At 44.4% G+C, this 15,399-nt stretch overlaps 1 protein-coding gene across 1 annotated transcript in view; it reads right to left on the reverse strand.

The window, feature by feature from the left end:
• The window catches only part of MAU2 (MAU2 sister chromatid cohesion factor), a 2,634,229-nt gene that overhangs the window by 1,727,975 nt on the left and 890,855 nt on the right, over positions 1-15,399 (reverse strand). Inside the window, exon 6 of the mRNA XM_044090765.1 lies at positions 1,562-1,589. Coding sequence (XP_043946700.1) covers positions 1,562-1,589 — 28 coding nt within the window. The remainder of the gene's footprint in view (positions 1-1,561; positions 1,590-15,399) is intronic.

Raw genomic sequence — 15,399 nt, forward strand, 5'->3', positions numbered from 1 at the left:
CTGGGCATCAGTTTTTTAGACATGGATCGAGATTTAGGCCTTATTAAAGGAGGCGTCGATTTAATATGCAAGTCTGTAGGCCTGAATACACACTCAGAAGCCAGTGCCTGCACAGCAGCTCTGGACCTATCCAAGGTAGACACATCCACGGGTTCCATAGTTGAAGTGTCTCACGACACTGAATGGGTCTCAGTAGAGGCCTGCGAATCAGAAGTAGCGGGTATCAGGGGCTGCGAAAGCACCTCACTGAGTACTGGCGAAGTAGCGAGTGGCTTAGGAGAAGCATAGTCAGCAGTTTTGGACCTTGGCAGCCTGTTTGTCTTTATCTTAGCGTTTTTTTCGGAATTCCAGTAGTCAGATGGCTAACAGACATTTCTGGATATTTAAACAGAGAACCAAAACATTTAGAGGCAGAAATATACAGACGACAGATAGTGCACTGATTAAATAAAGCGCAAATCCGACAACAAGGTACGTTGTGGTCGGGGCCTAGGCAAGGAATACAGTACGAATGAAAATCTTTATGAGGTATTTGCTTTCCACAAGTAATGCAATTATTAACTTTTACTAACATCAGGAAGGAGCAAGAAAAAGTTTCCCCAACGGGATACTTAGCTTTTAGTTGAAGACTTCGGTTCTGAAACTCGAAAACGAAAATTTCAGGAGTCTGCCAACCGCCACTTGCGAAATGCTTATGCTTCGGGCAAGAAAGATTGATGTAATGGTGTCGGCTGCAGGTTTTACACCCCCTGACGTCATGGAAGGAGGGACAGCAACCGACACAGGACCAAAGACTTTGTTAATCAGGCCGACTGAGGTCAACCTGCTAGCAGATTACCCAAATGTAATGACCAACAGTGAAACACGAAGAACATCAGAGAATGCACAAGAAACAAAAGGGACGGGGGCTTGTTTAGACTAACAGTGCTGTCCAAGTCTGTAGAACACACATTAAAATGTAGCAGTAAAGATAAGGAGGCCCCAGAGGAATGCAGCATTCCTACATTGCACCTTCAACAGTCTAACACAAGGTAAAGTAGAAAAGGAGTAAAAATGAAAAATCCTTACTAGCTTAAGTAAATGGGAACAATGTATTTACCTCTAGCCTCCCCCTCTTATGACCACCAGAAACACCAATATCCCCTGAAAAGTGCTGTGCAAAGCCAGAAGAAAGGGGAATGAATGGGTCAAATACCATGGAAGGCACAGCCAGAAGATCAAGCTGATTGGGGAAAAAATGTACAAGTTAAAAAACCCTCTTCTACAGAACATATTTCCAAATTCTACAAACTCAAAGGTGTGAAATGAAATACAGATAAACACTACAGCTCTAATGGAAGGCCACAATGCCCATTACATTCAATATGCATTTTTTTATGCTCTTATAATCCAACGGGACAGACAAAATGTCATCTCCACTAGTGTTCCAGCGACTGACTTGGTCATGATATTAAACTAGCTGGTCAATTTAAACACGTCAACAGCACTCATTTTTCCCCAGACACCCCAAGATGAAATGCAAGGACCCATTTTTCATACTTGAAGGATAATGCAAACTTACCATTCCTTTACTCAAGAGGAACAATGCTCTGTGAAAATAAGAGAAAAAGGATTACTGCAAGTTCTTCTAACAGGTCAAGAAACACCACTACATTTTTCTAGTCCTGCAAACAATTACTTGCTATTAAATGATAAATCACATGGTATCTCTTCAAATATAAACCACTCTCCTGGCCTTCAAACCTTAAACCTGCAGCTCGCAAGTGCAAGCTAGGGCTTACATTACATGGTAGCTAGCATTCACATTTTAAATGCGACTAATGTAGCAAAAACCAACTCATCCTTTAACAGCCAGTACATCACAAACGTGCTAAATGAGTACTAAACTTATTGCACTGAAAAACATGCCACACTATTACATGGACATACAATGGTAATCTGCTGAAAACTTCATTTTGCCAGGTAGCAGAAGTGCTAAGAATTCTTCTGGTCACACCCTTTCACAATCCACCAGGTTCAGAAATGCACCTCTACCACCACTTTTAAAGAGGTCTCAAACGTGTTTCACATGGTCTTTTTACAATACATTTCAGAGTTTGTAACTTTTTGCCAGATGCATTCAACTGTATTGTGTGACCTTGCACAATGTTGCAGTTTTAATGCTCTGACTTTTCAAACTGCAAAGCATTTAGCCTTACATAAAACAAAAAGAAATAAAACTGGGTTTCCGCCTCCATTTTCAGACAACTTGCTTCGTCCTTTAGGGTCACAAGAATATCAAAGCTGATCTGAGCAGCCAGTTGTCAAAATACATTAAAATCCCACTTTGGGAAGTGTCAGTCCATCACAGAATACACTCCACCCCCCCCAGAAAAAAAACTGGAGAATGCCAAATTACTTCTTGAATGTCTGTGGGAGAAACTGAAGCATCCCAAGGAAATAAATTCTGACAGACAGAACATACAGACTTCACAGAGAATGTACTAGCCAAGAAAAGTACACTTGTGAACACTTACCATAAATGTAAATGTTAGAGTTTATTCCATGCTGCACTCACTTGCGGGTTATCCTGCTGGGTAGCCCTCAGCCTGCACAAATACCAGAATAAAGATTCTCCTTCCTGTGTCGGCTGCTGTCACCTTGGATTGACGTCAGGTCATCAGTGGTATAAAGCAGGGCAGCAGACACCATTACATCAGTTTTCATTGTCCTAACCTATAGGAGTACTGTCCAGAGGGCCAACCTGGTGGATGCCCAATAAGCATATATAGGTGTGAATGGATTTGCGACCCAAAGAATAAGGGGAAGGAGGGTGGGAAAATAGGACTGCAACAGTGAATACACTAATATCTACATTTATGGCAAGTGTACACAACCGTACTATGATCTTCATGTTTCAGTGTTGCAGCCATCACTTGTGGGAAGACTCCCAAAGTTGAAGGAAGGGTGGATGGAATAAGGGTAGAAATAACAGAACAGGCTGGACTGTTCTAAGTAGGGCCTAGCATGCCCTGCAGAACTGTAGAGGCAAAGCCTGCCCGGGTTTTGGAGAACTGAGGCAAGTGGCAATGTTTGAAGGTGTGGACGGAAGTCCAAGTGGCAGATTCTAGGATGTCCTTGGTAGGGACCCCTCTTAAGAAAGCAGTGGAAGTAGATGCTGCCCTAGTGGAATGGGTTCAAACAGTCTTGGGTGGAATTTTCCCATGGAAGTGGTAGCAAAATTGGGTACAGTGTGATATTCATTTAGAAATGTTCTGCTTGGAAATAGGTTTCCCCTCTGCCCCTGGGGTGAAGTTGACCAGGTGTTGGCCAGTCTTTCTGATAAATTGGGTTCTATCCTGATAGTATCCAAGTTGTCTGTGCACATCTGGTGAATGAAGGTTCCTTTCCCCCCTGTTCTGAGGGTTAGGAAAGAAGGTGGGAAGGTGTATAGCCTGGTTCAATGTTACATCAGATACTACCTTAGGCATGAGAGGGATTTGGTCCTAAGGGATACCCTTGTTTGCATGGAAGATAATGAATGGCTCAGTGGCCATGAGCACCTACAGCTCTGAAACCCTCCTAGTGGAGGCTTACGGCCAGCAGGAAGGCAGTCTTCCAAGAAAGGTGTTTTAGTTCTGCTGAGGCAGCTGGTTAAAAGGAAGGTAAGGTCAATTTTTCAAAGACATAATTCAAGTCCCAGGCAGGTGTGGGTGGCCTCCTGGGTGGCCTGATGTAAGATACCCCTCTAATGAATTGTTTTAACAGGGAGTGGGAGAACAAGGGCTGCTCTGTATGATAATGAGCAAAGATAGCTAAGGCATGAATTTTAATGGAAGAGTAAGACTATCCTTTTTCTACTAGCTCTGCCAGGTAGTCTAGAATCAGAGAGAGAGACTGCAGGAAGCTGCTTATACCTTTAGTTTGGCACCAGGCATTGAATCTTTTCCATTTTGCTGAGTATGATTTCCTGGAGCTGGGCCTCCTTAATTATGTCCAGGACATGCTTGCTCAACAGTGGGTTGTTATCCAGCTTTGTGGTAATCAGCCATGCAGACAGGTTGAGAGTTTGTAGATTTGGATGTAGTACTGACCCTTTTGCTTGGGTTAGGAGTTTTTCTGTGAGCGGCAGGGTCCTGGGTGGTTCCTTGGTTAGGCTGAGCAGCAAGGAGTACCAATGTTGCCTGGGCCAATTTGGAGCAATTAGGATGGCTCTTGGCCCTTCCTCTTTGCTCTTTAGCAGTACCCTTGGTATTACTGGCAAGGGGGGGTGAATGCATAGACAAACAGGTTGCCCCAGTGGAAGGAGACAGCATCCACCTTCTAGGCTTTTGGGTGGAACTGCCTGGTACAGAACAGGTCCAGCTGGCTGCTGCATACAGAAGCGAAGGGATCCACCTCCGGGGTTCCCCAAGCTTGTTATACAGAGGAAGGTCTCCCTCTGAAGTTGCCATTTGTGGGGGGGTCTATGAAATTTCTGCTAAGGTGGTCTGCTAGGGTACTGTGATCCCCTGGGATGTACTGGGGTATCAGATGAAGGTCCATCATAGACGGTGTCTGCCAGAGAAGCATGGCCAGATGGCAAAGTGGGTAGGAGCAAGTTCCCCTGTTTGTTGATGTACCACCTGACTGTGGTATTGTCTGTCTTGATGAGGAGCACCCCTGGTTCCAGCTGATTCTTGAAAGCTGTAATAGCCCTGAGTACTGCCATTTCTTTTAGGCTGACGTATAGGTGTCGGTCCCTGAGGTCCCAAGTGCCTTGGGTGCACATGTTGCCTAAGGTGTGCCCCCCAGGCTTTGCCTGAGGCATCCCTGGTGATAGTCTGGCCATGGGGAAGAAATAGAAAGGGAAGGCCCTTGCTCACTGTGCAGACTTCTGCCCACAATAGGAGGCTGTCTCAAGCAGAGGATAAGGGGCAGATTTTTCTTCAGAGTGCTGGCACCAAATTTTTTTTAGGTACCATTGCAGTAGGGCAAGAACAGGATGCAAGATGCCATGTACCCCCGGAGTGTGAAGGAACTTCCTTGCTGTGAGATTCTTTCTGTAAGGCAACTGAAAGAATTATTGGGGCAGGAAACTTTCTGGAGCGAGGAAGGCACCCTAAAGCCACCTGCATCCAATAAGCAGATGATTCCACTCATCTGCTCAGCCACCTCCCCATCCGACTTGCAAATCTTAACCCAAAATACATTTAACACCGAGAACTGCCTCACCAATCAACGCCTACTTCTGAACCCCAATAAAACTAAACTTCTACTCCTCTCTCCCACTAGTAGATCCACCACACTTTCATTCTCTGTCACATTTAACAATGGCACCACTATTTCCCCAGATAATCACACCAAACTGCTAGGGGTAATCATAGACCATCTCAAATTTGACCTACAGGTCAACAAAACCATACAGACCATCAATAAGAATCTTGGATCACTGTATAGAAACATGACATTTTTAACCCCAATGGCTAGGGCTGCAAACGCCCTATCACACCTACTTCTTACTCTCTTATATACCTCGCCTGTACTCTCAAACCTCAAATCCAAACTAGGTAAGCTGTCCCATAGCTAAAATCATATTGCCAGATTCACCACTGGCTCCACCTATAGAACCCACCAGTGCCAGAACCTTAAACTAGACTGGCTAGAACTGCCCAGCTTAATTCAATTCAATCAACTCTTAATAGCGCACAAAATTTTGTACCACCCTGAGGATACCCCCTCACTTAAAAATATTAAGCCATATAGCAATCTAAGATCCCTACAGTCAGCCAATAAACTACTGGTCTAAACCCACAAAGCTAATAACTCTGCTGGTGAATACATGTTTGCCAACTTCAGTGGCAAAACCTGGAATTCGTTGCCAAACTATATAACCCTACAATCCTCCAAAAATCTCTTAAAAAAAACCTCAAACAGTATCTCAAAGTGAATTGGCTATGCCCATGTACCAATCCTGATTAAGTTAAAAAACAAAGCATATTCTGCAATTATCATAACTTGTAACTACATCGCCAAGCTCTGCTTCCAATCTGATGTCTCTCACTTTTGTCTGACCATGACAATTTTGAGTCCCTACACTAGGGAACACTACTAACCCATTGCATATAACCACTTTGTTTTTATAACTGTTTGCTAACTTCTGTGCAGTCTATGTAAGTTTGTCTTTGTGAAGCTTTTCACCCCATGCCTCTGCTGAAAATGGACATGTATCCAGTCGGACTATCCCGGTAAACAAATGTAAAATGAATAAAAATATAAAATTGTGTGGATGTGTCCAGGAGAGCTACCAAAAAGATAATTTGTCTGGTGGGCTGGAAATTTTATTTTTACCTATTGATGGTATATTCTAGAGAGATCAAGAGGGTTTTAACAAAGTTGAGGTCTTGCAAGAGCTTTTCCCTGCTGTCTCCCTGGATGAGGCAGTCGGCCAGATATGGGTAAAATTTGGAAGTTTCGGTGCCTGCAGAAGGCAATAACTGAGACCAGGCATTTGGTGAAAAACCTGGGAGCAGTAGATAAGCCGATGAGCAGAGAATTGAAAGTGTTGTGAGCCTGCCCTGAAAAGAAGAAACCTTCTGCAGGACTCCCTTATTGGAATGTGGAGATAGGCATACTTTAGCTCCAGGGCAACAAGCCAGACATTTGGAGTCAACATGGGCAAGAGTTTTTGGAGCGTAAGCATTTTGGATTTTGGCACTTGCAGGGAAAGGTTTAGTGTGGATAGATCCAGAATAGGACACCAAGTGCCCTCTTTCATGGGTACCAGGAAAAATGTGGAATAAAAACCTTTTCCGGCTTGTTCCTGAGGTACAGGCTCCACTGCTTTTTGGGCACAGTTTCTGAATTTGTTTGAGGGCCTCTGCCCGCTGAATTGAAGGTATGTCTGGGGTACCCCTGTTAAGATTCTTTCTTTGAAGGAGAATAAGTATCCCTGGAAAATGATTTTTAGAACCCATTGATCCTTTGTGATGGATAGCCAGCTGTCTCTGTAAAGGGAAAGCCTTCCTCCTAAAGTTTTTTTTTTTTGGGGGGGGGGGGGGCACAGTCACTGCAAGTCTTTAGGGTAGGGAGTGGACTTAGAACTTCCTGCCCTGAGGGCAGTAGAGGTTCATTGTCTGGGCCTCTGTTGTCTTTGTGGTTGGTGCCAACGAGGTCTATCCCCGCAGGCTTTCCTTTGTACAGGTCTAGATTGGGAAGGAAAGGAAGTACAGTTGTGTACACTTACCATAAATGTAGATATTAGAGTACATTCACTGCTGCAGTCATTACATTTGGGTAATCTGCTGGCAGGTTGTGGCCTGATTAACTAAGTCTTGGGTCCTGCGTCAGTTGCTGTCCCTTCTATGATGTCAGGGGTATAAAACATGCAGCCAACGCCATTACATCAGTTTTTCTTGCCCCAGATGTCAGGTGCTCACCAAATGGGGAGCAAATAAAATTCAAAAGACAAAAATATACCTCGAACCAAAAGCAAATACACCAAAAAGGCTTTTAAGCATAGAAAAAGAAAGTAGAGGTATAGTCAGAGAAAAACGGGGCTGGAGGGAGGGTAACCAGGACTGCAACAGTGAATACACTAACATCTACATTTATGGTAAGTGTAGACAATTGTACTATGTTCGTCGTGTTTCACTGTTGCAGTCATTACATTTGGGTAGATTCCCAAAGCTATGGTTGGGAGGAGGAATTTATACAGCATTAGGACCAGCTATAAAACCCTGCAAGACAGCAGGGATTTAGAGAAAATTGGTAAATGATACTGCTTGGTTAAAGTATGTACAAAACTCCAGGTAGCAGCTTCTAGAATATCCCTGGTAGGAACACCTCTGAGAAAGGCTGCAGAAGTAGATGCAGCCCTGGTGGAGTGAGATCTGATCCCCTGGGGATAGGTTTTCCATGGTGCTTATAGCAAAAATGAATGCAATGGCTTATCCATTTAGAAATGGTTTGTTTTGAAATAGCCTTCCCCTCTGCCCAGCAGCAAATGCTACTAGCAATTGTTCAGATTTTCTTCGAAATTTAGTTCTGTCCAAGTAGAATCTAAGTTGTCTGTGCACGTCCAAGGAATGCAGAATCCATTCCCCTTTGTTCTGTAGATTAGGAAAGAAGTGTGGCAAATGAATGGACTGATTAAGAGCCATACTGGAAATCACCCTGGGCATGAATGACTGATTTGTCCTCAGATACCCTGTCCGCATGAAAGATTATGAAAGGCTCCACTGTCATAAGGGCCTGTAATTCAGATATCCTTCTAGCTAAAGTGATTACTAAAAAGAAGGCTGTTTTCCAAGAAAGAAATTTTAAGTCTGCAGTAGCAGCTGGCTCGAAAGGAGGTAGAGTGAGCTTCTCCAAAACAAAGTTAAGGTCCCAGGCAGGGGTAGTAGATGATCTGGGTGGTCTCACGTTCTTTGCCCCTCTGAGATACTGCTTGAGCAGGGGATGAGAAAAGTAGGGTGGATCTGTGTTACTAGTGAGATGAAATAGCTGAAGCGTGGATTTTAATAGAGGAAAAAGACTGGCCCTTGTGAAGCATCTCAGTTAAGTATTGCAAAATCTGAGGTAAATTGGGCACTGCTGTGGTCATCCCTAAAGATTGGTTCCAGGCACAGAATCTTTTCCATTTCTCAGCATAAGATTTTCTAGCACTACATCTTCTCACCTCCAAGATGACATCCATCACAGGTTTGCTGAAGGACGGGTAAGGGGGAATTTAAGTTATTAGCCAAGCTGCAAGGTTCAATGCTGGAAGCTGAGGGTGCAGAATTTGGTTCTCCTACTGAGACAGCAAGGAAGGTGTCTGAGGCAGGTGCCATGGAGATATTTGTGACAAACTGCACAGGAGAGGGTACCAGTGTTGGCATGACCAGTCTCGAGCAATCAAAATCATTCTTGGCTTGTCCTGTTTGACTTTTAGCAGAACTTTGGAGAGCAGAGGCAGAGGGGGAAAGGCGTAGACTGATAGGTTTTTCCAGCTGAAGGACACAGCAACCACTTTCCAGGCTTTTTTGTGGGGAGTCCTTGTACAAAATTTGTCCAACTGGTAGTTCTGGGAGGAGGCAAATAGATCTATGTCTGGGCTCCGCCATTTGCTTGTCAACATGTTGAAAATCCTTGGTTCCAGTTTCCACTCGTGGGTTCATGAGATTTCTGCTTAGTCCGTCTGCCAGTGTATTCAATTTTCCTGGCAGGAATTCAGCTTGTAGGTGCACTTGGTAGCTCAAGGCCGTGTTCCACAATGCCATGGCTAGTCTGCAGAGGGGGTAGGAATGTGTACCCCCCTGCTTGTTTTTGTACCACATAACCGTGTTGTCTCTCTCTACCATTAGATGTCCTGGAAGAATGTAGTCCTTGAAGGCTGAAAAGAGCATTCTGTACAGCTAACATTTCTTTTTGACTGATATGTAGGTGCATTTGATTTGGGTTCCATTCGCCCTGAATGCACTTCCCTGCCAGGTGAGCCCCCCATGCATAGTCTGATGCATCTGTAGTTAGGGTTTGGGCGGCAGGGGGTAGTGTGAATGGCAGTCCCTTGTTTTGGTGGCAGGCCTCTGCCCACCATAGGAGCTCCAAGCGTAGGCAAGGTATGATAGGAATCATTGTTTCCAGGCTGTGACAATGTTGACTCCATAGACATTTTAAGTACCACTGTAGTTTCCTCATATGCAGTCTTGCATATGGAGAATGCAGGAGGCCATGAATCCCAAGGCTTGCAGCATCTGCCTTGCAGATAGGGTTTTTGTGGCCACTTGTTTGAAGCAAGTTACCAAATGAATTTGCTTCTCTGGCGTGAGGAAAGCCATCTGGGCAGTTGTATTCAAGCTTGCACCTAGGAAAGTAATCTGTTGAGAGGGTACCAGTTGTGATTTCTTTTTGTTTATGGTGTACCACAGACAAGTTGGAACCTTATTTACATATGCCAGATGATTTAGAAGAATGGCCTGGTTTTTTGCCTGAATTAGACAATCGTCCAGGCATGGATATATCTGAATATTTATTTGCCTGCAAAATGCAATTACTGGAGCCAGGCACTTTGTGAATAACCTGGGTGCAGTAGACAAGCTAAAGGGCAGTGCAGAGAGCTGATAATGCAAGTAGCCCTGCTATGAATCGTAGGTATCTTCTGCAAGATTCCCCGATTGGGATGTGCAGATATGCTTCTTTTAAATCTAGAGCTGCCAACCAGGCATCTTTGCCTAGCATAGAAAGTAACTGGTGAAGAGTCAGCATCTTGAATTTTGGGATGTCCAGCAAGGTGTTTAGAGTAGACGGGTCCAGAATTAGACATCATGATTTGTCTTCTCTGGGTACCAGGAAGAGCCTGGAATAGAAACCTTGTCCCTTTTCCTCTTCTGGTACCAGTTGAACAGCCTCAATGTTTAAGAGGGAAAGTACTTGTTTTTGAGCCTCTGCCCACTGATTTGGGGGCAGGTCTTGCCACCCGTTTGGTGTTGAAAATGTGTGGAAATGAAATCTCTATCCTTGGGACACTATATTTAAAACCCATTTGTCCTGGGTTATGAGTTGCCAGTTTTTTGCATGAAGAGCAATCTTTCCCCCCAAAGGGGTGGCTAAAAGATATGTACTTGGTAATTTTAAAGGAAAGTCATTGAGACTGTTTACCACAGGGGGGTGTCTTATTTCCAGAATTGGAAGTGGAGGCTCCCCCATTGCTTAGTTCTGGGAGTCCCCTGGGACTGAAACCTGGTGCTTCTTGTGCGCCTGTATTTGGCTTGAGCGGATCTGGAAGGAGCTGGAATGGTCCAATTCTTAGTAGGCCAGTGCCTACTAAATCTTGGAGGTGGCACTTGTAAGAAATCTTTTACAGTTTGCATAGATTTAGCTTTATCTTCCATCTTTTTTAGAACTTCTTCAGACTTACTGCCAAACAGGCGGTCCCGATTTAAATGAGCATCCAACAATTTTGCTTTAACATGATCAGGCAGAGATTGCTCCTTAAGCCAAGCATGCCTTCTAAGCACAGATCCAGCAACAGCAGCCCTGCAAGAGGCCTCTGAAGAATCAAAACCACAATGCAAAGTATGTTTTCCAACTTGTTCAGCAGAATGCAATAAATCCTTTACATTTTTATTTTCCACAGTCAGAAATCATCATTTTCTGTTTAAGCAGTCCAATAATATGCTGTTGATATTTTAACATATGAAATTGGCAGTTTAAAGCCCTGATTGCAAAGGATGCAGAAGTATAAACCTTTTTACCCCATCTATCCAGCGTCCTGGAGTCTCTATCAGAAGGGGTAGGATTTTTAGCAGTAGAAGCCTTAATGCCCATGGGCCCCTGAGAAATGGTTTCTGGATCTGCAACAGAATTTTTGAAAAGGAACTTGTGGGACTCGGGAACCCTGTAGTATCTGTCAGGTTTACTAGGAGCCGGAGGCAGGGAATCAGGGGCCATACTGGATTCCGAAAACACAATGTCTAGTACAGGAGGTATAGCCAGAGGCCTATGCTGAGGGTAGAAGGAAATCCCTAAGCCTCTTTTCTGAATCAGAAAATTCCTAACTTTCCCAGTGGAAATGCTCCCTTAAGGTATGTAAAGTTTCCCCAAAAGAAAAGACCTCACGGGGGGAAGCAGAGGGAATGGAATCCCCTGCATCAGAATCCTCATAAGTAGGTATGGACAAATCCAGGTCATTAGAAGAGTCAGAAGAAACAGAGTCCTGATCAGAAGACTCAGTCAAGCTCAGCCCTAGGCCTCTTAGAACGGGGGGTTGACTACCCCTGATAAGAGTAATTAGATCTTCCACCATTTTGATAATTTGTTTTTTAGGCATAGGGGCCTGAACATGTGGCCTGGGCATCTGCTTTTTAGACAAAGATCGAGATTTAGGCCTTAGTACAGAAGGTGGAGTCTGTTTAATATGCAAGTCTGTAGGCCAGAATACACCCTCAGAAGCCGGTGCCTGCACAGTGACTCTGGACCCATTCAAAGTAGACATATCCGCGGGTTCCATAGGTGAAGCATCTCGCGGCATACCAGACTCCGAATGGGTCTCAGAGGCCTGCAAGTCAGAAGTAGTGGGAATCAGGGGCAGCGACAGCACCTCACTGAGTACCGGTGAAAGTACAGTTTTGTACCTACCATAAATGTAGATGTTCGAAGATCCACATTGCTGCAGTCATAACCTGTGGGTAGTCCGCTGTCCTCAGTCGGCCCGAATACCAAAGTGTTAGGCTGGCGTCGGTCATGGTCGCTCAGATCTGACGTCAGTACGCCGTGGTACTAAAGCGCATGACCAACGTCATATCCTCAGTCTTTCTTGCCCCAGATGTCAGAAGGCCCTAAAAAGAAAGGCCATAGCCAAAAACAGAAAAACATCCAACCACCCATGTACAAACAATATTTACAACCCAAACCACACAACCACCCCAAACTACAGTGGGGAAGGAGGGAGGGTAAATTGGACTGCAGCAATGTGGATCTTCGAACATCTACATTTATGGTAGGTACAAAACTGTACTATGTTCTTCATCTCACATTGCTGCAGTCATAACCTGTGGGTAGAATCCCAAAGCAAAGGTAAAGGGAGGTTGGCAAAATCATAAAGCACTGGGAGCTGCTAACATGCCCTGTAAAACTGCAGTGGCAAACCCAGCCCTAGATTTGGAATAAAGAGGGAGATGGTAATGTTTAGAAAAAGTGTGCACTGAACTCCAAGTAGCTGCCTCCAAAATATCTTTAGTAGCTACACCCCTTAGAAAAGCAGTAGAAGTGGCAGTAGCCCTAGTGGAATGAGGTCTGATTCCAGCCGGAATCTCCTTACCATGATGAGAATAACAAAAAGCAATACAATGGCCAATCCACTTAGAAATAGTTTGTTTAGAAACAGGTTTCCCCTGAGAGCCCAAAGCAAAAGAAACAAACAACTGTTGAGACTGTCTGAACCCTTTAGTTCTGCTCAAATAATAACGCAACTGCCTGTGAATATCCAAAGAGTGCAACATTTTTTCCCCTTTATTTTGGGGATCAGCATAAAATGTAGGCAAATGAATAGATTGGTTCAAGGCCACATTTGAAACAACTTTAGGCATAAAAGTAGGGTTAGTACACAGGGATACCCTATCCTTATGAAAAATCAGGAAGGGTTCAACTGCCATTAGAGCCTGTAATTCAGATACCCTTCTAGCAGACGTAATGGCCAACAAAAAAGCAGTCTTCCAAGACAAAAACTTCAACTCAGATGTAGCTGCAGGTTCAAAAGGAGGTAAAGAGAGTTTTTCCAACACAAAATTGAGATCCCAGGAAGGAGTAGGAGCTCTACGTGGGGGTCTTATGTTCTTTGCCCCTCTAAGAAATTGCTTAAACAAAGGACAAGAGAATAATGGTGGGTCACAGTCATAGTGAGCAGAAATAGCTGCAGCATGAACTTTTACAGAGGAGAAAGACAAACCTTTGTCTAGTAATTCTGTAAGATACTGAAGTGAAACATTCAAATTAGGTACTGAAACATCAAAGCTCTTTGCTTTGCTCCAAAGAAAAAATCTCCTCCATTTATCAGCATAAACTTTCCTTGTACTAGGCCGTCTGGCCTCCAAAATAACATTCAAAACTTGTTGAGGAAGCTGCGACCCTCCAGGGTCTAGAACAGAATATGCCAGGCTGTCAGATGCAGGGACTGTATCCTGACATTGAGGAAATGACTGCCTGCCTGGGACAAAAGGTGTGGAATTGATGGCAAAGGCCAAGGAGGCTCCCGTACTAAACTCCTCAGCAGAGGGTACCAGTGCTGACGTGGCCAATCTGGGGCTATTAGAATCATGGAGGACTTGTCCTGTCTGACCTTCAAGAGCACCTTGGGAAGGAGAGACAGAGGAGGAAAGGCATAGACGTGAAGATTGTTCCAACTGAATGATAGAGCATCCACTTTCCAAGCTTTTGAATGAAACATCTTTGTGCAAAACTTTGGCAGCTGGAAATTTAGTGGAGAAGCGAACAGATCTATGTCTGGAGTCCCCCAAATCACTGTCAACTGTCGAAATACATGAGGATCCAATTTCCACTCGTGGGGATCCACCATCTGTCTGCTCAAAACATCCGCTAAGGAGTTCTGTGCTCCTGGCAGAAACCTTGCCTGAAGAGTGAGGTGCAAACTGAGAGCAGTCTCCCACAAAATCATAGCTTGCCTGCAAAGAGTGTACGAATGGGTTCCCCCTTGCTTGTTGATGTACCACATGACAGTTGTGTTGTCTGTTTGAATCAACACTTGTCCTGGGTGAAGTAGATCCTTGAAAGCCATCAATGCAAATTGGACTGCTAACATCTCCTTCATGTTGATATGCAAATGTTGAAGTCTGGCAGGCCACGTGTCTTGAACCCATTTTCCATTGAGGTGTGCTCCCCAAGCCTTCTCCGAGGCATCTGTCGTTAAGATCTGACTCGCCTCTGGTCAGGTCACAGAGAGTCCCTTGTTTAGGTGACATTCCTGAACCCACCACAAAAATTCCTTTTGAATGCAAGGTATTATCTGAATGACAGTGTCCAAATCGTGGCAGTGTTGAGTCCATACACTTTTTAGATACCATTGTAGCTTCCTCATATGCAGTTTGGCATTGGGAAGCACCAGAATACAAGATGCCATGAACCCCAAGGCTTGAAGGACTGTCCTTGCAGTCAGCCTGGACCGTAGAGACAATTGTTGGAAGTAAAGGGTAAGATTTCTTTGTTTGTCCGGGGTCAAAAACGCCATCTGAGTGACTGTATTCAGTCTCACACCCAGAAAGCACATGTCCTGAGAGGGTACTAGACTGGACTTTATTTCGTTCACAGAATACCCTAGGCACCTTAACACTGCCATAACATACTGTAGATGGTGAAGTAGCTTGTCTCTGTCTTGAGCAAGAATCAGGCAATCGTCCAAATAAGGATAAATTTGTATTCCTCTTAACCTTAAGAAGGCTATCACCGGAGCCAGAACCTTTGTGAACACCCTGGGCGCAGTAGATAAGCCAAAGGGCAATGCAGAGAACTGATAATGTAAAGTCCCAGCCCGAAAACGCAGGATCTCCTGCAGCTGGGCCTGATAGGAATATGAAGATAAGCCTCTGAGATCCAGAGTTACCATCCAGTGATCTTTGCCTAGCAGAGGCAGAAGTTGTTGCAAAGTCAACATTTTGAATTTTGGAATGTCCAGGTATGTGTTGAGAATAGACAAATCCAGAATTGGCCTCCAAGTGTTTCCTTTCTTTGGTACAAGAAACAGGCGAGAAAAAAATCCTAGGCCCACTTCTGACGGAGGGAACTGCTGGATAGCCCCCATTTGTAGAAGTAAAGAAATCTGTTTGAGAGCCTCCACGTTTTGCTGAGGAGGAACGTCTGGCATGCCTTTGAAAGGAGGCAATGTGTGGAAATAAAACTTGTAGCCTCGGTTTATAATGTCAAACACCTATTTGTCCTGGGTGACTA

Source organism: Protopterus annectens, chromosome 13.part0, assembly GCF_019279795.1.
Source record: "Protopterus annectens isolate FY-2018-M chromosome 13.part0, PAN1.0, whole genome shotgun sequence".
NCBI classification, from domain to species: domain Eukaryota; kingdom Metazoa; phylum Chordata; order Ceratodontiformes; family Protopteridae; genus Protopterus; species Protopterus annectens.